Source organism: Papilio xuthus, unplaced genomic scaffold (genome assembly GCF_000836235.2).
Source record: "Papilio xuthus unplaced genomic scaffold, Pxut_1.1 DF828952.1, whole genome shotgun sequence".
NCBI lineage: Eukaryota > Metazoa > Arthropoda > Insecta > Lepidoptera > Papilionidae > Papilio > Papilio xuthus.
The window spans coordinates 1,751,078-1,777,170 of NW_013529697.1; the positions used below are offsets into that span (position 1 = coordinate 1,751,078).

Below are 26,093 nucleotides of genomic sequence, written 5' to 3' on the forward strand. Positions count from 1 at the left end.
TCAAAAATTGGTAATACAGAAATCAACATGTTGTCTTTAACATGAGTTTTCTGTAAACACGTCGAGGAGAGAACACCATCTGATCAATCTAATATTGCTGGTACATCGTAAAAAGCAGTCTGGTGGTTGTTAATTACATTTATTTTTACTTTCTTCGGTAAGTATCTGTTACATTTCAGTTTGATTTTCGATTCGATCGTAGTGTCGATGCGCCCAATAGTAAACACCAGTTAGTAGACGAAGCTTAAGTATTATATTATATTGATAAAAAATATATTATTATATTTGCTTACAAACATTTTTATATGAATATTACTTTAGCATAGTGGTAAAAAGTAGTCTTGTAAAATAGTCACAATTTTAATATCAAAACAAACAATAAAAACTTCGTACCAAAAAACTGACTTCAGCGTATTCATATAAAAGAGGTCTAAATAATGCATAAAATAGTGGAGGTAATAAAAACTTATCGAATTAAATACCTTTTTATTCTATACAAAAAAGATTAAGCTACAAGGTCATCAGATTCACATTGTTCAAGAATCAAATCATTATCGAATTTGCCATTTCTAAAATACAGTTCTATTTCCTGCAAACTCCTTCCCTTTGTTTCCGGCAGATAATACCAAAGGTATCCCAGACATAAGAACACTATAGATGCATTTAATAAAAATACTCCATGATAACCCATACTGACAAACATGCTAGGAGCTAATTTAACGCTTAGAAATGTTTCAAATCCAGCAAAAGAACCATATAAAAATGTACAAAAAGACTTAAGTTCTAGTGGATAAAGTTCGGAGAGTAAAATTTCTAACACCGCATAAGGTCCTGAGTATGCAATAATAAAATAAAACGCTAAAAGCAAAGAACACACCCACGCGTAATACATATTTTCTTTTGGAATATAATACAAGCATGCACTTAATACTATTAGAACAATGTTAGAAGTTAATCCAAATAAAAACAGTATAGTTCTAGTTTTCATTTTCCTAAAAAGAAACACAGGAATAATAGATCCAGTCACAATGAATCCGTCGACCAATAATGTGGACATTAAAATGTTTGAATTCCCAGTCATTTCATGCAACATTGTAATTGCTAAAGTGTTGTATAATATTCTGCCTCCCGCAACTCTATACACGGTTATAACTATCACAAGTAATGAAATCTTCCAAAAATACGCCTGCTTCAAAGCCAAAATTATTTTTTCTAACATTGAAAAGTATAATTTTTTATTCGGTGTAAATTCGTTTTGCTTTATTTTCTCAAAATTGACGAGTAATTTCAATTCCAATTCAGTAGACTCACTGCGACCATGAAGTTCTCTGTATGCCGCCATACTTTCTTCAAATCGACCCTTTGACGCTAACCACGATGGACTCTCAACCCAAAAAAATGGTAATACGGCCGATAATGTAGTGGGAATGATGCCCATCAATGCAACGGTTCTCCAGTGCATCAGAATAGATAACACGTGGCCTAAGGCAGTGCCTATCGAAGGACCAACAGCCGTTACGATGGTTAAACACATAGCTCTTTGTTTGGCTGTCGTATATTCTGCAGTCGTTATGTAAGTTAGAAGTATCACGCCCCCGTAGCTGATGCCAACTATAATTCTGGACGCAACAAAAATCGTGAAACTTGTGGCGAAGTAGAGCATAATCCAAGTTAAGATCATTGGTACACTAAGGACCGCTATAGCTCCGCGTCTCCCAACTTTTTCAGTTACTATTCCCGCTAGCACAAAACCAAAAATGCATGTCGCATTTACCGTAGAAGCTGAAATAAAAAATATGCATGAACATAAACTTAAATTATGTACCTCAAACAAAGAAAATACAACAAAACCAAAATAAAAGAAGTAAGAATTTAACAAAGGTGTTTACTCATTTAAATAAAAAATAAACAACGACTTTTAATCTTGATATTGCAAGACAATATGTCGAGGTCTTCAACTTTTCAACTTATAATTGCTTAAATAGCTGTTACCTGCGAAATTGTTTGGGTTGTATTAAATATAGAATTGTTTTAGAACCCAAAATCATTAAAAGAGAAACAAAACCGAGCCCTCGCATGACTAAGCGACGCTAGGTGCAACAATCAAAATCAATGGTGAAGTTTTGACTACATTCAATGCTCTTAATTTTGATTATATCACTCTTTAGGGAAACAATTTTAAGCTTTACTTTTATGTTTACCTGACCCCACCAACATGTGGGATGCAAGCTAAGCAGAGTGAGAGACTATTTAGGGAAACCTTACTTATATAATAAAGGCGAATGCTTGGATGTGTGTTAGAAGATATGTCCAGAACGGATCGATAGATCTCGATGAAATTTGGTATAGATATAGACCACAATCTAGTAGAACACATAGGCTACCTATGATACCGGAAATGTGTATGGTTCCAGCGGTATCGATTTGATTCGCATATTTCCACGACATATCCGCAACGGTTCAACATATCTTAGAGAAATTTGGCACAGATAATAAAATAGTTTAAAGTAACACAAGAGATCTCCTTCATCCTTTTTTTAACTCTTCCCAGACGAAGATGCGGGTAAAAGCTAGTATAACGGATTGTTTTTAAAAAATTATTACTTTTTTTATACCTTTTTAAAAAGTAACGATTAAATACCTATTTTCTTGGATAAAAAATACTCGTTTAGAATTAGGTATTTACAGATTATATCTATCAGCATTAATTATATTTTATATTACCTATCCATGATATGTCACTATCATTCAGTGATATTCCGATTTCTTTCCCGCGCAAAGCGTCCACCATTCCTGACATTTGTCCGAAAATAAATCCATCCGATAAACCGCATATTGTGAGGCCACTTAAAATAAATAACTGAAATACATTAGATAGATTAATTTTATTAAAATTTATATTATAACCTCAAGTCTCAATTAAACTAAAACTAAAATTACATTGTAAAATACTGTAAATATTGACATTCGACATTTATACAGCTGTCCATGTTTGCCAGATACCTTTATATACTGTTTGGTTTGTGACGTATCGAAGTCAAATACCTTTGGGGTCGTCCATTAATCATGTAGTGTTTTTTATCAGTTTTTCAACCGTATCCAAAATCACGTGTATCTTTTATAGTACAATTCAGTGAAATTTTCACAATATTATATTTATTTAATTGATCAGTCACAAAAAATATACTACCCCTCTCCCCGTGATGTTTCGTGATTTTTTCGTATCTCACGCCTTTCGAGCCACACGTGATTAAAGGACGTACCCTTTTTATCTGGGGTTGGGACTGAAATCACTGTATTATATTTTGTACGACACAAATCACCCCCCGAGTCATTAGTACAGTCCTGAGTTCATAAAAATATGTTTTAAACGCTTAGAAAACAAACACGAACAGATAGATTGTGACATAATATTAAACTGAAAATTTTACCTGCCGCACAGTCCGTGAACGATGCATTTTGCAGACTTGTCGATTTAAATGATGAAACGGTCTTATAAGTTCTCAGTGGGATTCCTTACACGTTGGTCGTAACCATTTATAATAATTAAGCTTTAGTAGGTTTTGTTTCCTAACGATAATTATACGGAACTCATAAAACCTGTCATATTGATATATTGTATTGCTTTTTACTTGACCTTGAAAAACACTGTCTTGTAAGCTACATGTCATGAACTGAATATGAAATAATATGAAGGATGTAATATATAAGACTTTCAACCATCTTATCAGGTAATGTACAGGATGTTTGAAGGTCAGAACTAATTGGTACAACGCTGTATCAGTAGAAAATTTATACACAACACCATATTTTTCACTAAAACTCGTAATTTCCGATATATCTTTGATAAAAAAAAACTTTTTCTCACACTTTTTTTTAGCTACCTATATTTACAATGTAACATAAATTTTTCTCACACTTTTTTTTAAATAACTGAAAAAGAAATAGCAGAATGGCTACCATGACGTTTATTTTCTTATCTTACTAATATTATAAATGTGAATTTTTGGATGTTTGGATGGATGGAAGTTTGTTAGAAGGTATCTCCAGAATGACTGCATGGATCTCGCTGAAATTTGGCATCGATGTAAAACATAGTTTGGAAAAAGAGACGGAGTCGCAAGCAACACCTATAGTTCCATAATTTTGAAGTTAAATGGAAACTGAGTAATGAATCTAATAAAAAATTTACCTAATATTTTTCTACGAAAAATATTCTAAAATACAGTATTTTTTGTCATTTCATTAGGCTAGTCTAGTAATTTTATTTACACCAGGAAAGGTTAAAGGAAAAATATTAAAAACGGACAATTGTTTGATATGAGTTTTATAATATGTTCATACAATGTAAACTGCATACAATTTGTTCTATATTTTCAAAGGCACAATTCAGATTCCGCTCAACACCGTTATATATTGCTAATCCCAAGAAATTCATTTTGTATAGGTATAAGGAATAACAGATTTCTGGAAACATTTTTGTACAGTCAGCTGCATAAATATGGATACATACACAAAGCTGGAGAAGCTTGTATACACCTGCATTACGTATTTTTAAAACCAAAAGCAAATTTTAACTTCGCGGTAAGGTATACACCAGAGCATTTTTTCGAGCATTGTGCGCATTGAGCAACACGAATGTAATAGGCAAGTGACCAGTATCCAAAGCACGTGTGGTTCGTGAAAGAACATATAGAGCGGCTCGTACTATTACAAGTAAATGCTCTAGTCTATACTAACCTTTAGTCACTGCATTATACACAATTTTTGGTGTACTGGGGAGAAACCACTGTGGCGATGACCTTGAGCTGTCAGAATAGTTGAAAATCAAGTGTCTAAAATTTAATAAATGTAGATATTTTTGCAACTGACTGTACATATCTCACACCAAGATGAAGACTCCGGTAACTCAAAAAATCGATTTTTTGGAAATGAATAAAAACTGATTTCTAAATATTTATGAAAGATATACAAAAATAACAACACATATTCGAAGGTAATATTGTGGAGCGTGTTGGATTAACTTATATCAATATTAACTATTAAAAAACTGATAATTTTTGAACGGTTGGCAGTATTATTATATGAGTTATATCACCATAAAAGTATTCGATACGGGAATTTGAAAAGGTTATTAACTTTAAATTAGATTGTTCTGAATTCAAGGAGTTTTCATCTAGGGGTGTGTTTATGATGATGTGTAGGGTTATGATCTTTTATATAGATTTGCCAAATTATCAAAATCGAGGTAACCTTGACCACTTTGTAACCCGGACCTTAAGTATATAATTTCATAGTTTATTAAAATCTATTATTTATAAAAGTGACGTAATATAATTAAAATAAGTAATTAAGTAAGGTTTTTTTATAATACATAATAGTATTCCAAACGAATTCCGAATACACATATGTACATTTGGAATTCGTTTAAAAGTATTTTAATGCCAAATTAATTCAATAACGTTGTGTGATATTTAACAAGTATTTATTGAATGTTGTTTGAACACTGTATATTTCTTTATTGGACTAACAAAGTATTATATACAAGCAAACCTGGATAAACGAGAATCAAGACTGTGATTTTTATATAGACATTATTCATTCATCATCAGTTTACTATATGTCCCCACTAAGGGGCTCGGAGCCTACTCTAAGTTTGGGATGACTAGGCCAGTCAACCACGTTGGCCCAGTGAGGGTTGACTTCACACATATCTTTGAATTTCTTCGCAGATATGTGCAGGTTGCATCACGATGTTTTCCTACACAATAAGAACGTCGGATATATGTACATTTGTAAATCGTAAAATGGAAAACACAGTACACGGCGGGATTCGAATCTAGGGCCTGCAGATTACAAGTGCTTAAATACCTTAGCCACCGTCGCTCACCTTACAGGCGTTTCTCAATAAGTTTATAGCTTTTTTATAAACGTTTTTCTATAAACCGAGTATCCCGATTATGGAGGTCGTTGATCGGGAGAGGACAATGACTCAGGCTTATAGAGGTTTCTCGTTTATCCTGGTCCGACTGTACTTATAAACACATGCACGTAAAGGCATAAAGCAATATGAATTGCTCAATTATTATGTTTTTATTTATTATTTCTATGTCAATCATGTATCCATAATCAATATTAAAGTCGCATTGGTGGTAAATATCATGGTTATTTTTTTACTATTATTGTAAAATGAGTTTAAACATGGGTGACACAATTTGTGAAGCAATTTATAGTTATATTTGGGCAGTATATTAACTAATATATAGCCAATTTTATATATAAACGAATTATTTAATATACTTTTAAATACCTCGTAAGAAACAGGTTTTAAATATATATGTATTCACGCAATGTATGTTTTTTTTTGGAGTTTGTATATTGCTCATACATACATTTGTATGTTATATTTTCATCAAACAAACAATATAATCTTATTACTAATTCACATTAAAAATATTGGCATAAAATAAAAATATATCTCTATTCTTTTGAGGCACATTTTACTTAGTATGACGTCATTTGTAATTACTTACAAGGACCATAGTATTTTTGTCATATAGTCATTTAAATCTGACCACCTTAAAACTTGACAACAGCTTCATTATTCCACATTTACGACTTAAATTAATTAAAAAAAATCGGCAATATTTTTTTTGTCAAACAAGGATATCTGAGCCACGGTCGTTTGTAGACAGGGCATATAAAAAAGTATGACAACAGCTATTAAAAAATCTTGACACTTTTTTGACGTTTACATGGGGGCGCTAGTGTGCTGGCATACTTGACTTATGCCTACTGGAACAGATGTCCTTGTTGGTCTATAGTAACGGAAATTTTATTAGTTATGAATTAAAAAAACCTGATTTTGATATTTAATTTAAGAAACTAAAGTGGCGCACTCACCCTGCCCCGCTAGCTACGCGATAGCCGCGACGTACACCCGTTGTCGTCTCGATGTCGCTTATTGAGCGAGACAGATATTTATTTGCAAATATCGTTTTGATACATATTTTTCGCTTGCTCGGGTTAAAGAATGAAGTCTCATTCCATTTCTATCCTTAGGGTGTCATAAGAGTATATAAACCAAAGATATCTGAACCAGTGGGCAAAAGTCAAACTAAATTATGACAGCTCACTAGCGCCCCCTGTCAACGTCACAAATTCCTCTTTGTACTGCAGCTGTCACGTTATTCTTAGTCTAAGTAGGTTTTATATATTCTGGCAGACCGGAGCGCGATAGCAGCGCCTCTCACCGGTTCAAATATCCTTGTTTTTTTTCCTTTGATTTTTCTTCTTTAATTCTTTAACATATGAATGTCGTATGTATGCTCTGGCCAAGTTTTAGGGTGATATAAGAAGAATCCGTAGAGCCGTGAGTGAATGAGTGAATGAGCTGCGGTCAGTCCGAGTCACTGCCGGACTCGGACAGACAGAGATCATCGTTGAGCACGCTCGGCAATGCCGGGTTGCCCACTGTACCTGTTTCAATAAAACAATTATATTACAGAGTAAACAAAATTAATATTATAATAGTCATTTTGATAGGGTTATCATTACATCACCATCATCATCAGCTCAGTCTACTGAGGAGTTCGGAGTATACCCTAAGTTCGAGGTGACTAGGCCGTAGAGAACCATGCTGGCTCAATGTAGATTGACTTTACACATATCTTTGAATTTCTTTGCAGATATATGCAGTATGATTATTATGTTTTCCTTTACTTTTTAAAGAGCGAGATATCGATTCGGAATCTTCCCGAAATTATAAAAATGGGAAATATTAATAAACACAGCTGCTCCCATATTAGTCAAAATATGACGCTGACAAGATGATATTGATTGACATTGTTAGTTCACATATTTTCCGACTGTCGTAGGATACATACCGTTGGTGGTGGGGGGTTGGTGAGTCCGGGGGGGCGCGGGGGAGTCGTTGTCATCGCTATCGCTACCACTGCCGCTGTCGCTGTCACTGTCACTCGACGAGCTAGACGAGCTGTCATCTTGAGACGCCGCCTGTCACAGACGAAAAAAAAGTTACTAATATTATAAATGTATATGTTTGGATGTACGGATGGATGTTTGTTTAAAGGTAATTCCAGAACGGCTGCATGGATCTCTGGCATTCGGCATAGATGTAGAACATAGCCTGGAAGAATACATAGGCTAATGATTTTTTTTAATTCCACGCGGACAGAGTCGCTGGCGATAAGTAATTCATATATAGAATAATAAAATTGAATATTTCACTACTGAATTAAAATGTGACAACATTATCAGAGTATTCAGTTGTCCATATGGCAAGTATAACTTCACCGTTTGTGACTTGGTAATGTAATGTAAAATAACTTACAGAAGGCGGCTGCGCGGGCGCAGGGGGCGGGGCGTGCATATGCTGCGTGTGCGCGACGTGTCCCACGTTCGGCATTTGTGGTATGTGCGGGGCGGGAGGCACGTGGGGCACGTGGGGCACGTGCTGGGCGGGGGGCACGTGGGGCACGTGCTGTGTGACGGGCGGGAGCGCGGCGGGGGGTGCGAGGGGCGCGGGCGGGGGGTGAGGGCGCGCGGCGGGGGGGCTGGCTGAGGGCGCGTCATCTAGCCCTATCATCGGTAGCGATGCTAATGTACTGTTGCCACCCGCAGACCAACTAAAAGAAATTGTAACATGTATTAGAGTAAGTTATTAAAAATCTTCATAAAAGACTTTAAAATTATTTTTTTAAAACATAAAATACATGATTTAATGGTATTTTTTTCTTAAAATCTTTTGTTTTTTGAATAAGTCTCTCTTTGCTTTACAGACGTAAAGAGAAACATAATTTTGGTATAAAAGCCTATTATTTCTATCTTCTACACAAAGATGCTTGACAATTATAATACTTAAAAGGCTAACTAAAGCTTCATAAAGCGAAACACTTTCATTGCCTGCAACTTGTTCTACACTTTAACATGTAAGAAATAATCGTGGCAATGCACAAATAAGTCAGTGTACACTTACGGTGCTTGCGGTGGAGAGGTTTTGACTCTGGAGGGCGAGCGCACCATGTTCTGAGGCTTCGAGCCGTTGTTATTGAACCGGGACTGGCTGTTGGCTTGCCCACCGTTCGCATCTGACAACACAAAAAGGTTTATTTATCTTACTAATATTATAAATGCGAATGTTTAGATGGATGGATGGATGTTTGTATGAAGGTATCGATCTCAAAGAAATTTGGCATAGATCTAGAATATAGTCTGGAAGAACACACAGGCTACAAATTAAGATTTTTTTTTAAAACCGCGCGGACGGAGTTGCTATAGCTATTTTATTAATAAATAGAAAACACCATTCCCTACCATAGTAGGTAAAGCTACATAAGAAATATATTAATATTTTCTTAATTTGTTTCATCTATGCCCAATTTACATCATTCCAGTCCAACATCCAAATCCAGCGCTTTACAACTGATCAATGACCAATAATACTGGAATGTGTATTTATATTTTTACAGTTATAATCCAGCAATGAATTCGATTGGACTGGAATAATGTAATCTGGATTTAATAAGATTGCGCTCTAGATAGTTTTTTATCTATATATGGAAATATACTGACTGGCATTATTATTGGTGCGTCTGTTTGTAGCGACTCTGGTGCGAGAGCTGGAGCGCTGCGTCGTGTTGGTGAAGTCTGTGGTGACAGGAGTCAGCGGCCGCGGCTTCTGTGCTGTCTCTTGTCTGAAGTATACAAAATACTTTTAGACATTTTTAGTTAGAATCATTTAGCACGAATCGCGCTCATGATCCCAGTTACCACGTCAAGTATCAAACTCTATTAGTGAGGGGACATCTCAATAAGACTAGAGTTGTGCCGATACATCGGCGCAGTGTCGGATTTTTTTTCTAACAATACAGACATTGTATAAACATATCAAGTAAAAATATGTCGTCAAGTCAAATCCCTACTGAGGCGCTCAAAGCCTACCCTAAGTTAGAGGTGACTAGGCCATAGTCATGCTGGCTCAGTGCGGGTTAACTTCACACATATCTTTGAATTTCTTTGCAGATATGTGCATATTGAATCACGATGTCCGTCAACGTGATAACGTCAGATAAATGTATATATGAAATATAATATAATGAAAATTAATAAATTTACTTAATCAAAAGTAATCATTGTGTTGTTTTCTAGTGTCGTAAATTAACCTATTCTATTGCTTCTTTAAATCAATAATTTTACTTATATTATAAATGTCAAAATTTAGATGGATGTTTGTTAGTAGCTGTTTCTAGAACAGCTCAACAGATCTTGATGAATTTGACATAGACATAGAACATAGTCTAGAAAAACACATAAGCTACTAATTAAGTTACTAAGCAACTATTTTTAGCTTATAAATGGTGTTTAATAGAACATTACCTTGTTTTCTTAACTTGTATATTACTTGATAGTTTCTCTAAGGTGATTTCTCCAGTGACCCTGTCTATAATGAGCACGCATTCCTTTGTGTAAGGCCTTTGACTGCCTTTGAATACTGTCTGAGGTACTCCAGCGCCATCTACAAATTAAATTATTTCACACATATAGCATTATAGAAACCTAACTTAAAACAATTCGAAAGTCGTGTTACTAATATTATAAATTTATGACTGGATGGATGTTTGTTTGAGTGTATCTCCAGAAAGCGTGGACCTTGAATCTTATTGTGAAGCCCCAAAGAATGTTGACTTTCGATTGCGACGTTTTTCTTTATGTACTAAGCAACAATGGGATTAGTAAATAGACCTAACAGGGTAACTTTTTTCATAGTTTCATCTAGTTTCTAAAACATAAATTGTAGGCATCTAAACTTAAAAGGTGGTAAATACACTTTCCAGGCAGTTTTTTATGCAATATACTTTTTAATTTTCTTTTTTTTTCATGTTCAATTGTAAATAACTACCTAAATGGGGCACAGTTACAGTCACTTGATTATTAGTTCCCACATCGACTGTTGCCATTTTATTGACATCCACTGATGCTGGCTTGAAATCATCTGAAAAAAAATACCATAAATTAAAAGAAATTTTTTTATTTTCTTTTTGACCAGTCATTTGTAATAAAACATCTATATAATAAAAAAACATCTATTTTTTATATAATATACTTTGCTTTTGTTATCATTATTACATAAGTTCAGACTAAAATTAACTTTTACTACATATCAAGTGTACTTTAAAATGTTTGTAAAACATTAATATTTTTCTTAGTAATATTTAGATAGATGAATGGATTTCCAGAACAACTGCATGGATCCCACTTAAATTTGGTATAAATGTAGAACATAGTCTGGTAAACATATGGCCTACTAATTACGTTTTTTCTAAATTCGGACCAAGTCGCGTGCCAAAGTTAGTATTTTATAAATACATAAAAAATTAAATAAATTAATATAAAGTTACATATATTTAGCATATTACAGTATTTAATTACTTGATATAGTTATATGGCTTCAAGTAAAGAAAAATGTAATTCCAAAGGCAATTACAATGCAACACAATATTCATGGCATGTTCAATAAGCCAATTAAATTGTGTGCATGTTATTTTTATATACACATACATATTTTTTATAGTAAAATATGGTGGTTTAAAAAGTATATTAACTCTTTTTAGTAACTACTAGCTGTCGCCTGCAACTCCATCTGCATGGATATATAAAATACTTAATTAGTGTACACCACACATCCATCTAAACATTTGCATTTATAATATTAGTAATTTAAATAAAAAGCAGCTCTTCAAGGCATAAATTCGAACACTAAAATTAAAAAAAATGAATAAATAGTCATGTCGGTCTCCTTTCTCTAAGCTACCACCTCACCAATTTTCAACCATATCGGTAAAGCCGTTCTTGAGTTATAAATAGTGTTACTAACACGACTTTCTTTTATATATTTTAGTAACTATGAGCTAGTATGGGGTGTTTTAGTGTGTACTTACATTTAATTGTATGGTACTGAGATGTTTTATTGTTGGTAAAGCTACTGCCCAACTTCAGCTCCCTCACATCATAGTTTAAACTATGTTTATCAGCCATCTCAGCTACTGTCTTTTGCCATATGTCTTATCTGAAAATCATTTATGTAATAATGAGATAAATATATAAAATTATAATTAACTCTAATTTCACTGTTGTAAATTGTATAATATTATGTATGTTTCGTCATATTTTTTTAGCCCTTTTACGAAACATAAGTCCTAAAAACGAAATATTTCTTGATGTAATTTGGTAATTCCCAATATATTGCACAATCAATGTTAATATAGTTGTATATGTTATAGAGAAGCAATATAGAATCACACTTTTATTCCTCTACGTAATTTCTACACTTTTTACATTCACTTTAAGCAATGGCTTTTTTTAATTTTGATAATTGAGTTCAAACACCTAATTTTCTCGTCTAATGGAGCAACATACATTTCCGTAATCCAACGTACGACGTAAATACTGTTACTGTTAGGTTTTCATCAACTAATTGTTTAAAAAAATGGAAAAAATAAGCGAAATATGGCAAATTATACGATTTTATTTAATCTTACTCTAGCTCCTTCTGCTCCGATGTTTAACTGTCTGCGATGCAGTTTTAATAAGATGTATTCATAATACATTCGATTTTTGTTAAACTTTACTCAAATTGTAATTCTATGCCAGCAAATTACTGCTCGAACAATCCAAAAAATTAGACATTGACTATTCTGTCGACCTAGTTCTCATGACGGACACGACGTTTGACAGATTATCGGATGACTATGACATTTGCGTTCTTAAAAGTTATAGAAAGTTTTGTGGATTATGAGAAAACAATTCAATATAAAAGTCAGAACCCGCACCTAAGACGAAATTATATACTCTTCCAGTTTATTTTTACTTTTATTAGTTCTTCCCAAATTACGGGTAACGAGTAACAACGCAACTGTATGTCATGTATGTAGTACGTAAGTACGTAACATTTATGTTTAGGATTATTCAGCAATCATCATTTCAACATTTACTTTATATTTAAGACATATGTGCGAACGCGATTGCTTACCCAATTTACAGCAATTATAACTATAATTGACGTACTAGTTAATATAAATGAGCGGTAAAAGGTTTCTTGCGGCTTGTTATTGAAAATTTTAGCTCAAATTTAGGAACGAAATTGTCATGTCTCATGTCACTTGCCAGCTTGTCAGTGTCACTGGAGCTGGAGCTACAGCGGTCGATGTGCAGTTGCATCGATTTCAATTTGTGCACCAAAATCATTAGAAGACAAAAGCTTGGGACTGCATGATATTTTTCCATACTTAAAATTTGCAATATTCGCCGCGTTTGAATATACAAAAACGAAAAGAATATACCGCCCTAACTTATGTGCCGGTTATTGTGATGTTAAAAAAGTGATCTTCTGTTATTTATTTGATATAATTAATATTAAAGTGTCTATAAATTCATGAGAGGTAAAGCGTCAAAAAATTTATCAGGCACAAATTTACCTATGCTTTTATTTTCTGGATCTTAATCGATTCTGTCATTAAAAATGTAAGTGACTGTTTCCTCTATTATTCCATTTTTTCTACGAACGAACCGGTTGCAAAGGCTCATACATCTGATACCAATTAATTATTTCAGGTCTAAATACATAAACATATTATATCTATGTGTTCTAATTCACAATGCTAATCTGATGGATGTGACATATTACGAAATATTGGGGGTATCTAAACAAGCCGCGACACAAGAGATAAAGCAAGCATACAAAAAGTTAGCTATAAAATATCATCCTGATAAAAATTCTGTGAGTATAAATTACAATATCTTTGTTACCTTGAACTATAAAAACTTGTAGAGTAACTTGAAAGTGCAGATAGAATTGTGTAGGAAGTGAGTGGGTGTACTACACAAATTTTGTAACATGCTGCTTTTTGAAAGTCACTTTATCATAAACATTTATTTTACTATATTAATTCGTAAACACCATAAATTAAAAAGTGTTAAAATTACTAATATTTGAAGAAAAAAGTATTATTTTCATTAATTCAGAGTATCTTGATACTACTAATACTACTACTAAATAATCAAGTCTATCAAAACTACAACATTATGTCTTTCTCATATCCTTCTTGTTACAGGATGAAGCAGTGCAAGAGAAATTCCTTAAAATAACTGAAGCATATGAAACATTGAAAGATCCTGAGAAAAGACGGAAATATGATATTTATGGTTCACATGGAGCATACACAAGGAAATATGATTATCAGTCTCAATCCGAGTACAATAATCTGTTCTATAATGGATTGTATCACAATGACCCGTATGTTGTTACCCTCAGCAGTGCTAGTTTTTGTAAGTATGTTAAAATATATTATTACTACAATATGTCCACTATAAAAATTGTTTACAAAGATTTATGTGATGTGCTTTTTTTTATATATATATATATCATAAGGTGGCAAATGAGCGAGCGGCCACCTGAAATCGCTAAAATATTGAAGTGACCGATGCCCATAGACATACGCAATTGCATATGCTTTGCCTACCTTTAATCGACGGAGGAGAGCATGCACGGAAAGAAAATATTTTCCCTTTCCATGCATCCTCTCATCCGGAAAGTCCACTTTCATTTCCCATCCTCTCCTTATAAGAAAATGGGAAAGAGGACTAAATTAGGCCTCCGGGACTCTCATCAGGCAAAACGCAGAATTGCTTCGACTTGACGCCCGTCTTCTATGTGGTCTTGTTATTTCACTGGGCGAGCCGGGCCAATTCGTGCGAAGATGTTAAAGTGGGCTCTAAAACTGCTTTTAAATAGACAAATATTAGGACTTCACAGAACCTGAAATACAACTAATAAATTTTATAAACAATGGAAATGTAATTTGGAAATTTTGTATTTAATGTCTAACATGTTTTTTTACTATTCAATCAAGATTTTTTTTTCCAGATGGTTATTTGACAGATGGATTTCATTTTATAAATTTCTACTCACCATTTTGTCCACCGTGTCAACATCTAGCCGATCATTGGAAAAAATTTGCTGAGATATATCAAGGAATTGTAAGTTTTAAATAATATATTGATAATTTGGCAAGTAATTATTTAAGTCACTTGGATTTACTTAAGATCTAACTTTAAAATTCTTACTAATATTAAAATGTGAAAGTTCCGATGGATGGGTTAATGTTTGGTAGAAGATAACTCCAGCTTAACAGATTTCAATAAGATTTGCCATAGATGTAGAACATAATCTGAAAGAACACATATACTACTTAGTAAGTTTTTTTTAAATCATATTTAGCAAATCTTTTTATTGAATTTCAGGTTAAAGTTGGTGCTGTAAACTGCAAGTATCACAACTCATTTTGCTATCACAATATGAGGATAGGCAGTTATCCAACTTTATTATTTTATCCCAATGTGAGTATTTAATCTTACTATATATCTTATATATAAAATTCTCATACTCCTCCAAAACGGCTTGACCGATTCCCATGAAATTTTGTGAGCATATTGAGTAGGTCTGAGAATCGGTCAACATCTATTTTTAATCCCGCGCGGACATAGTCGCGGGCGTCAGCTAGTAATATTATAAATGCAAATGTATAGAGGTTTGTTTAAAGGTATCTCTATAATGTTTGCTTGGATCTCGCAAGAAATTTGACATAGATGTAGAACTTAGTCTGGTAGAACGGTAGAAGAACCTTAACCTACTAATTAAGTTTTTTTTTCATTCCACAAGGACGGAGTCGCACTGCTATGTAGAGTTTAAAAGAAAAGATTTTATTTTTAATTTATAACTTTTTACAACAACAAAACAAATTTATCCAGTGATATAGGAATATATTCTTCTTCGTCGTTAGTCTTTTTAGACTGGTCGTGGTCATTAAGTATCAGTGACCTGCTTTACCGACTAGGAATATATACATGGTGATGAACATACAATTGATTTTCCTTTATATAAATGACCTTAATAAAATATATATTGTTTTCCAGGGTAAACAAGGTAGTTATATATATTATACAGGGGAAGACACATTTGATGGACTCGAAGCGTTTGTTATGAAATTCATTAAAAATAAAATACATGTGCCAGTTATAAGTCACCTACGGAGTTCTGAAAAGCCTATGGCATATGTTCTTGGCTCTAATAATATTGAAGATAATGCATTGACTAGACTCGCTTTTCATTTAGTAAGTAGCATTCATAAAATATAATATTCTTACTAAATTTTCATTCTATTGGATGACTATGGACGGACTTATGTGTGAAAGTATTTTATCTTCATCATCATCATCATATTCAGCCTAAACTTGTCCACTGCTGGACGTAGGACTCCTCCATCGATTGCCACAATGCCCGGACCTGGGCCGCCCGCATCCAGTGCACTCCCTCAACCTAGACCAGGTCATTGGTCCATCGTGCAGGAGGCCTACCTGCGCTGCGTCGACGCGTCCATTTTATCTTATAAATTATAAATTACGTGTTTTATTTCATCTTAAAACGTACTTTTTGTCTATGGTTAAAGTACGTGGGTCTTGGATTGATCCATAGTCTTGTTGATAGCGGTAGACACCAGCAATGAAAACATCTTTTGCAGGCAGGCTTACAAGTGCAATACCATGACCACACAAAAGACAGGCCGCAAGTAGAATTTCGCGTAGTTTCATGAGTTTGTGTTTTGGAGGCCTAATTTTGGTCGCTTCGCCATTTTGGCGAATTCACATGGCCGTTTGCTTGTTTGTACTTTATAAAGTAAAAAAATATATATTTATATTTATGGTTACAGAAAGGCTTGACTACAGTTGTGTTGATAGAAGATGAAGAATTACGTGATGATTTAACAGACGATCCGGAAACAATTGTTGTATTTGAATATAAAAAAACTCATACGGAAATCTCAAGCAGTGATGAAAGGACAATCATAAAACAAATTGTTGGATCTTTACCTAAATTGGAAGAGATCGATCCTAATAAATTAAAGGTAAAATTTGTAATAAAATATATAAATTTTATATATTTTATACTCTTTGTTGTTTCATGTAAAAACTTTTTACATATTTTTTTTTTCAGGACATAAGAAATAAACTTCGTAGCGGTGACAAAAAACCTTGGGTGATATACTTCCAAAGTGAAGATGATGACCAATTATTGCTGCATCAAATGAAACTCACGTTTCCTTATATGAACTTTGGTAAGTATAATTTATACTGTAAAATTATTCTGCGTTTCGTCTGATGAGTGTGCGTTCGGGTGGCGTAATTTTAGTCCTGATTCCCTTCTCACCCTTTTTCTTATAAGGAAAGGATGGGAAGTGGAAGTGGACTTTCCGGATGAGAGGATGCATGGAAAGGAGAAAATATTTTCTTTCTGTGCATCCTCTCCTCCGTCGATTAAATATAGGCAACGCATATGCAATTGCGAATGTCTATGGGCAACGGTCGTTCGCTTGTTTGCCACTTTATGATATAAAAAAACTTACTGTTTGAATACTATGCGACTTAACAAGTCTCAGAAATCCTACCACAATTAAGACACCAGTTTTCCAATCCAATTCTACGATTTCTTTCTCTCATTTTTCTTACATTTTTAATCTGTTACGACATATAGGGGTGCAAGAAATTAAACTCATTTTTATGCGGTGTATAATATTAGTTTTCCGTTTTTTTTTGTGATTCTCTGAGTGTTTATAATATTATTTTCATGAGCTACTTAGATTGTCACCAGCCGATGATCAAGGCTATATCTGGGCAGATAGTAAAAAAATATTTTTATAAATACAAAGGCAATGCTTATTAGTTAGGGAAGGGAAAACTTACAAGTAGTTTTTGAGTTTTTTTTGTTGTGGATCTATAGGAGTTGCAAGTATTTCGAAGTAGTTTTTATATTTTTCGATTTTCTAAGGAAGGGAGGCAGCTGCCCTTGCCCTCCTAGACACGCCCATGCTTAGTTTAACTTATTTATCCCTAGGCACAATCGATTGCAAGTCCCAACAAGAACTATGCGTGTCTCTGCAAGTAGAGTCTCCGCCATGTTGGGCGGTGCTGAAGCGGGGCGGGGCGTACCAACGCGCGTACACGCATCCCGATATATTCATACAGAGTGCAGCGGAAGTGTACAACCTGCATACATTATCCGTCTCCGAACTGCAAAGAATATTGGACGGTGGTAAGTTGCACTAGCTATTGACTGCGGCTGCACTTGTATCCATACCTAACCAAATAGTTGTACTAACATTATATATCTTGCATTTACACACAAATTTACAGGATTACGAGTCAATTTATTATAATTTCTCTATGTAAAAAGTATTTTAAAATATATATTTAGTTTTTATTATCTTTTGAAAGATGTGGGTACCTGGGTGCTGCTAGTGGTACCACACCAGCTGTCATGGGAACACATCGCTGATCCTTTCACTGAAGTCAGCAAACATTACATTGACTCGGAAGACATAAATGTAAGTAATAAGACATTTTATATAAGTTTTTGTTTTCTCCTTACTTGACTCTCTATATAAGTAATATTGAGAGAAATATTTAGATTTCATGAATATGATGGGTTGAGAATTCATCAATTTGAAAATGTATACCTGTCTGTCCGTAAACACACTAGTAACAGAGCAGTTTTTTAATTCTGTGCAAATTTGCCGGGAACCGCTAGGGATGTGCAGCTGCCTTTCCCCCCTAGAAAATTTTAATACAGATATAAAAACTATTTTGAATATGACCGTATGGTGCTTCACACCCCTGATTGGTCTGGCAACTTTCATATTTGTTATTTGTGTATATTCCCGAGAGCGTCATCAAGTTAGTCAATTAACAGTGGTAGAGCCCGATTTAACATCTTCGCACGAATCCCGGCTCGTCCGGTGAAATACCACGACCACACAGAAGACAGGCGTCAAGTGGAAGCTATTCCGCGTGCAGTCTGATGAGTGTGCGTCCCGGAGGCAACTTTTTTCTTATAAGGAAAGGATGGGAAGTGGAAGTGGACTTTCTGGATGAGAGGACGCGTTGAAAGGGAAAAAATTTTTTCTTTCTGTGCATCCTCTTCTCCGTCGATTAAAGGTAGGCAACGCATATGCAATAGCGTATGTCTATGAGCAACGGTCACTTTGCTATTTCAGCGATTTCAGTTCGCCGCTCGCTCGTTTGCCACCTTATGAAATAATAAAGTTGCTTTTACTACTAGTTTTAACATTTCAGTTCGGTATAATGGTATGCAGTTTGCAAACGGAACATTATTGCCGCGATCTGGCACACGACCAGCCCGCCATCTTGGTGCAGGAGGGAGGCGACCACCATGTCTACAACGGACGTATTGACACAGAGAATATTATTGATTTCATACAACTGCTTAAGGATAGCGGCAGTAAGTAGATTCAGTATTACTTCAGGGGTGTCCAACTTGATTAGACTAAAGATTTATTGTTTACTGATGAAATCCTTTGCGATCCACAAATTATGAACTTCTGGAAATCATAAATTAAACAGCATTTTAATACAAAATAATATATTTTATTAAAATGTAAATATCGTACTATGTACAGGAATTAACGTTCATTTAGAAGTCCGGAATCGTACGAATAACGCTCTCTAGTCGCTTCAGAGTGAGACAAACGTATGTATTTCTTATAAGCTTGTCTCGCTCTAAAGCGACTGCCAAGCGTTGTTCGTACGATTCCGGCTTATTTCTAAATGAACCCTAATAATTGCGATCGACTGGTTGACCACCGCTGTCATATAAGACTAAAGATTTGAACCTTTAAAAACATATTTTTCTCGATTGTGTTTTGTGTATAAGTTGTCGAAATCGATTTATGGATCGATATTTCGCATGTAATTTTGCTAAATATTAAATTAAGATAAGGCAAATCGTAGACAGACAGATAACTGTACGGTTACATTATCTCATAATAGCCTAGTCGGATTCTAAAATGGCTAGGTATAGAAGTGCATGAGATGGTCGTTGTGTCAGGCGTGTCGCTGAGCGAGGAGGAGGTGCTGGGCATCATGGACGTGTCAGGTCGGCAGCAGTGGTGGCTGGTGGCCTTCCTGCCCGCCTCCTGCGACCGCCGCTGTCGGGACCTGGCGCACGAGTGGCGCATCATCGCCAGGAGGGTAAACAGGCTATAACAATACTATTTTCTGTATATTCCATTTTCGCCATTTTGGCGCTGTTGTTAAATGTGACGTAACATCGATAGGTGAGTTTAAATCGGAATGAATGAAAAATCATTTCCAAATAATCGCCCACCAATTTACAGAGATAAGTGGTACTTAATAATTTATAATACTAATTGTTGGTTTCTGAGACCAAAGTATCTGTATAAAACATGTCATTTGGCCCAATCCGATGAGGGAGAGCCATAAACAAGAAACAGAACAGAACATGTCATCCCTTGTCTTTGACAAAACAGAGGTAACGATCTTTCTTATGTTATACATGCGAATATTTGTATGGATGAATGTTTTGTATGAAGGTATATCCAGAACAGGTGAAGGGATCTTGAAGAAATTTGGTATACATATAAAAATAGTCTGTAAGAAGGCTACCAACTATGTACTTTTAAGTCTGGGCGGACGGAATCGCGGGCGGCAGTTGGTATGTTATATAAAGGGATTTCAGAAAGTCATGATTAACATAATAAATGTATTAATTGTTGTATGACAGCTGCGTCCTTTGGATTGGATGCATGTGGGCGTGCTGCAGTGCGAGGAGAGCCGCGGTCTGTGCGCTAACGTGCGCCAGCCCACTGCACGACTCTACCCTCCCAACAAACAACACTACATGTATGTATCTCCTCCCAATTATATAATAAATATACTACTAATTTTTAGGGTTCCCTATCTCATAGGAAAAAATCGGAACCCTTATAGGATCACTTTATTGTCAGTCCGTATGTCTGTCAAGATCCTTTATCTCAAAAACACGTAAAGGTATCAAGCTGGAATTTATCTCCGCGTGAATCGAATCGTGGGCAACGGCTCTTACTAATTCGAATGTTTGGATGGATGGATGTTACAAGGCATCTCCAGAACGGTGAAGCGGAAATACTGAAATTTTTCATAGACGTAGTCCACAGTCTTGGAATATTTACTCGATAATGCAAAGGTTCAACATAACTAACCCTGTATGTTGTATATTGCAGCCTGAACCTGCAGCAGAAGTCTGAGGCGCCGTACATCCTGGAGTGGGTGCTGGAGCACATTGATGACGTGGAGAAGCTCAGCTGGCACACATTTGCCAAACAAGTCGCTGACGACATCAATACTCACTTGTTAGTACAAACAATACATACTAATCTTACTAATATTATAAATTACATGTATGGATGGATAGATGTTTGTTACTATCTCCAGAAAAAGACAACGAAAGTGATATGACAACATTCAAAAATGTAAATTACTTCTTTTTCCAGTCTTAATTTCAGTTAAAACTGTCAAAACTTCTAAAACAGGCTTTATGGATTTAGTTAAAATCTTACTAATATTATAAATGCGAATGTTTAAATGGATGAATGGATGGATGTTTGAAGTTATCTCCAGAACGGCTCCATGCATCTCTCTCAAATTTGGTACAAATATAGAACATAGTCTAGAAGAACACATAGACGATTTTAGTAAGTTTTTTTTATTCTGCACGGACGGAGTCGCGGGCGATAGCTAGTTTGTCATAAATGTAGAACAAAGTCTGGAGACACATTTTAAAAATTGCTGGACATCATGTGATCGAAATATGATTTTTTTTTATTTTACATAAATGACAATTTTATAAATATGTATAAATTAATAAAAGTGTACAAACAGACAGTTTTTTTATCTGATGTGTATGTCCCAGGTACAAGCGGCCATGGCTGGTGTACTTCCACTCTCCGCGGTGTCACCACTGCTACGAGAAGTATCCGGACTTCGCCCTCGCATCTATTGTAAGTTTATTCACTCATTTATCAATATTCTCTATGTCACCGACAGTATGTCAATTTGGTTCATTTATAATCGGTCTATTACTATTATTAATTATCATATTAAGTTTTTTTTTTTTTTTTTAAATTTGGAACTATAAAAACTACGTACGTTGAGAACTAGTTTGAAGAGTTATTTATCTTACTAATATTATAAGTAGGAATGTTTGGATAGATGGATGATTGAAGGTATCTCCAGAACGGCTGTATCATGCTGAAATATGGCATAGATGTAGACCACAATCTGGAAGAACATATAGACTTATTAAGTTTGTTTTTAACTCCTCATAGACGTAGTCGGGGACGACAGCTAGCTATATTGTTTATTGTTTCTTATTTTATATCCAGTTTATGGGAAAAGTGGTGAACTTCGGCAAAGTGAATTGCCTTTCGGAGCGCAACTTGTGCCAGCAGGAGCATATCACCAGCTACCCAACCCTCAAATTGTACCTCAGAAACCGCCACCACGGTGCAGGGTACCGGGTCCTCCACCTCAGGATAAGGGACTACAAGAGCATCATGGACGAGGTCAGACCCTATCTACCCAATCAATATCATGATGCTAATCTATTGGGCGGTCTACATGGGTTCGCTCCTCAAATGTTCCATTTCAAACACGATGAGTTATAATTTTATCACAAAAAAAAATACAGAAAAATATCGCCTTTTTACAAAATGTCATATTTTTTAAACCACAACTTTAATATTTCATTTTTACATATTCATTTTTCATTTGCTTATTTTTTGACTAATTACATCCTTTTGATATTTTTTCTCTTACCTTCTTTTACTAAATAATGAATATTTTAGAATTAATCAACGCTTAAATGTTTAAAATTGCCTGTAAAGTTGTGGTTTAAAAAATATTACGTTGTTTCTGTAAAGAGGCGATATGTCGTCTCGGTTTTTTCAGATAGTGTGAGAGAGATGACTATGTTTTTGTACGTTTCTGTAAACTTAGTGTTGACGATCGCTAGATGGCGCTGTAATTAAATCTTAGTAAAATTCTGACATGCCTTTTTTACTTAAAATTGTACTCAAGGTTTTTCCTTCACGTATTTTATAAGAAAAAAAAATTTTGATGTTCAATTTATTGACGTGAATGTTTCTTCAATGTAAACTCATAAACGTAGTATAAGTAATAATTATACATATCCTTCTATTTTATTTCGTAAGATTAACTTAAACGTATCAGTGAAACTATACTTCCTTGTTTTTATTACTTAAGTAGTGTTTCATGTTAAAAATGTTGGTCCAAAGACTTCAACGACCATTTTAAATAATTTACCGTGGGTTTCCGAGACCAAATCCCCTTTAAAACATATTGCTATCTCTGTTTTGTCAAAGATATGGGGATGACGATATGTCTAATAGAGATTTTTCTCAGAAACCTACGGTTAGAAAAACGCTTATTTATGCTTTTTACATTTCTTCATTAATTTAAGTGTATGAACATATATGTTTTGCATAAATGTATTTTCCTAATATAACATTTTAAATGCATTTACATTGTGATATTTTTATTTACATTATATTATTAATAATTTAACTATTAATATTAAATAAGTCATTAGGATGTATGTGAATAGTAATGTAGTTTTTTGATCTTATTGAATTTGTACATTTGTAGTCAAAATTATTGACCTTTTATATAAAATGGTTTTTATAATAATTATGAGTGTAATTCAATCTGGTAATAATAATCTACAATTATAATAACCAACAGAATCTAGTTTAATTCCAATTGAATTTCAAGTTTTTTTCTATGAGATCTAGCATTCTTCACTTAAAGTTCTCAATTTTTTATCGTGGGTTTCTTAAACCATAATCTCCGTATAACACTTATTTTATGTTATACAAAGATATTATGTTCTCAGAAACCCACAGTTAGAATAACAAATGCTTGCAAACTGTATATATTGCGATGTAATTTATTTTAACAGTATTGTATTGGGATGTTTTTAAAATATGAATCTCCTTAATATCACAAAAAATGCCATAATGTCGAATACAAACTTTTGTAGTGAAATAAAACAATAAATTTCTTGCTCATAACAATAGTTTTATTCAATATAAGAAATTTACTACTCTCTTGAAAGATTTTTAACATTTTCATAGAATTAAGGAATATTTCAACTATGTGCCTTCAAAGATGTTCAAACTTTAGTGGACTCCCATTTAATTACAATTGTTTAATGGATTGCTGGCATTTTCACAGATAATAACTGAAACAAAAAAGTTTAAAAAAGAAACAATTACTACATAAAATATTAGACTCGCAAACAAATCTCATAAGGTCATGTTTAAGACATAAAAAAAACCCTTATAAAAAAAAATGCTACATTATCCTAGAGTAACAAAAGGTTCAAAAAGAACGTAAGAGTGTAGGTGGCTCAGTGGTTAAGCACTTGACTTATCTGCAAGTCCTGGGTTCAATTCCCATCATATACCAATATGTGACATCCAAAGTTCATCATCTCCCTGGCATTACACTCACAAAAAGTCTGGTTTTCGTTTAGTTCAGTCTTTACATTCAGTCATCAATCCGTTCTTAATCATGTAGGCTATGTTTTTCATGTTTAAAAGTAGTAGTGTTAAATAAATTTAATAAATAACTCACATCATAATTCCTATTCAATTTAGCTTCAATAATATCTTGGTCTACACTGCACGGAAGATAGAAATCAATTAGTTCATAGTGACCTTTTGAGTCTAACACGAGTCTGTCCTCACCAACTTCCAAGTGTAGGTCTTTCAATTCTAACTGGAAATTTAAATTGCACCAAAAATAAAAAAAACTAATTTTGAAATTGACTTAAAATGATATTGTTTATTGTATCCTTGAAAGATTTTTAATCAACTTGAAAATAATGTTAAAAGATGTCATGTCAAATTACAACTTCATTATATCTTACTAATGTTATAAATGCAAATGTTTACATGGATCAATGGTTGTTTGTTTGAAGCTATCTCCAGAACGGCTTAATGGATCTTGCTGAAATTTGGCATGAATGTAGAACATAGTCTTGCGAGAACTAGGCTACTAATTATGTTTTTTTTGTAATCACGCATGAATGCAGCGGGATCAGCCAGTATCAATTATAAACTATCATAGTAGAGCTGTGACAAATCACAAAATACCACATTAAAATTAAAAAAAAAACTCTTGTAATAAATTGGTTTTTAATACTTACAGTAGCAGGTATTTTAAATTCAGCCAACAGATAATCAATTTCACCAGTAGGTGGCTCTCTTCTCAATCGGTAAACAATTTCCTTCTTTATGTTCTCCACCTTTGCGGGTTCTTTTATCTTTTTCTGTTCAAATGGTCTATCAATCTCTTCAATTAACGGTTTATTTGTTGGTGATTCTGAAGTTTTTATATCCCTAATTTGAATCCTATGAGATTGCAGTGTACCAATAGATTTTCTATTTTTAAGAACAGAGTATTTCTGTGAATCTAGTTCAAATTGGTATTTATCCTGCAACCCTTCAAAGACTACAGTGAGAAAAAATGTATGAAACAGATCATCATTTTCAATTTTAGTAAAGAACTTTGGATTTATGGCAACATCATATACAGTTGCGGGTGCTCCAGATTTGTCTAGTTCTGTACGTCCTTCACCTATGCTCATTGGTACTCTGTAACTGGAAGGATCTTCCGAATTCAAAATTTTCATTAGCTCTTCATTAGTTATATCTCTAGGGCATGGTATAGCATCAGTTAAGCAGATGTTTACAAATATCTTCTTATTGTCAGGTTTCATGAAAGTTTTAACACAAAATCCTGTAAATATAATTTATTATAAATGTATAGTAGTTTAATATGATGTCTAACAATATAACTTACCTGTAAACTGTTAAATATGTGTTTTATTAAGAAAGAGGTTATTATGAAGTAATAAAAAAGTTGTGGATGGTTTTCTCCATTGTATTTAGGAGTTCAGTTCATATCAGGCTTTATGGGTGAAAATTTACATAAAACAAGCGTTTCTCACTGGATGATTATCAAGAAATCTTCCCGACATTAATATGTATCTCGAATGATTATTTTGACAAGGTTTATTATATTTATAATAATCAAAATTCTACCTGGTGTAGGTTTGACGAGTTTATACGGCACTGAAT

At 34.1% G+C, this 26,093-nt stretch overlaps 4 protein-coding genes across 5 annotated transcripts; 1 reads left to right on the top strand and 3 right to left on the bottom strand.

Moving 5' to 3' along the window:
- Window positions 1-472: 472 nt before the first annotated feature.
- Window positions 473-3,728, bottom strand: LOC106127861 (sugar transporter ERD6-like 6). The gene is made up of 3 exons (XM_013326147.1): window positions 3,432-3,728; window positions 2,725-2,860; window positions 473-1,782 (listed from the first exon to the last, which is right to left on the bottom strand). Exons 1-3 carry the CDS (start codon window positions 3,456-3,458, stop codon window positions 506-508), a joined length of 1,440 nt encoding a protein of 479 aa, XP_013181601.1. The 5' UTR covers window positions 3,459-3,728; the 3' UTR covers window positions 473-505.
- Window positions 3,729-6,297: 2,569 nt separating this feature from the next.
- Eaf (ELL-associated factor) lies at window positions 6,298-12,759 on the bottom strand. Of its 2 annotated transcripts, XR_001228418.1 has the most exons (10): window positions 12,561-12,759; window positions 11,961-12,088; window positions 10,922-11,014; window positions 10,399-10,537; window positions 9,595-9,716; window positions 8,999-9,110; window positions 8,354-8,648; window positions 7,887-8,016; window positions 6,904-7,479; window positions 6,298-6,818 (listed from the first exon to the last, which is right to left on the bottom strand). XR_001228418.1 is itself a non-coding variant. In XM_013325986.1 (9 exons), exons 2-9 carry the CDS (start codon window positions 12,055-12,057, stop codon window positions 7,400-7,402), a joined length of 1,068 nt encoding a protein of 355 aa, XP_013181440.1. In that variant the 5' UTR covers window positions 12,058-12,088; window positions 12,561-12,759; the 3' UTR covers window positions 6,299-7,399. The 2 variants fall into 2 exon arrangements, 1 of the variants encoding a protein (XP_013181440.1); XM_013325986.1 differs by having other exon boundaries at window positions 6,299-7,479.
- Window positions 12,760-13,207: 448 nt separating this feature from the next.
- Window positions 13,208-22,638, top strand: LOC106125701 (dnaJ homolog subfamily C member 10). Its single transcript, XM_013323002.1, has 16 exons — window positions 13,208-13,542; window positions 13,633-13,798; window positions 14,133-14,346; window positions 14,945-15,057; window positions 15,322-15,417; window positions 15,994-16,191; window positions 16,788-16,982; window positions 17,072-17,192; window positions 17,969-18,166; window positions 18,349-18,458; window positions 19,207-19,372; window positions 19,979-20,121; window positions 20,675-20,793; window positions 21,153-21,281; window positions 21,842-21,929; window positions 22,314-22,638. Coding segments are annotated over exons 1-16 (2,340 nt in total). The 5' UTR covers window positions 13,208-13,540; the 3' UTR covers window positions 22,596-22,638.
- Window positions 22,639-24,012: 1,374 nt separating this feature from the next.
- Window positions 24,013-26,087, bottom strand: LOC106125719 (PIH1 domain-containing protein 1). Its single transcript, XM_013323019.1, has 4 exons — window positions 26,058-26,087; window positions 25,160-25,752; window positions 24,586-24,729; window positions 24,013-24,190 (listed from the first exon to the last, which is right to left on the bottom strand). The coding sequence occupies exons 2-4, from the start codon at window positions 25,730-25,732 to the stop codon at window positions 24,158-24,160; spliced, it is 750 nt and encodes a 249-aa protein (XP_013178473.1). The 5' UTR covers window positions 25,733-25,752; window positions 26,058-26,087; the 3' UTR covers window positions 24,013-24,157.
- Between the last annotated feature and the right edge of the window lie 6 nt (window positions 26,088-26,093).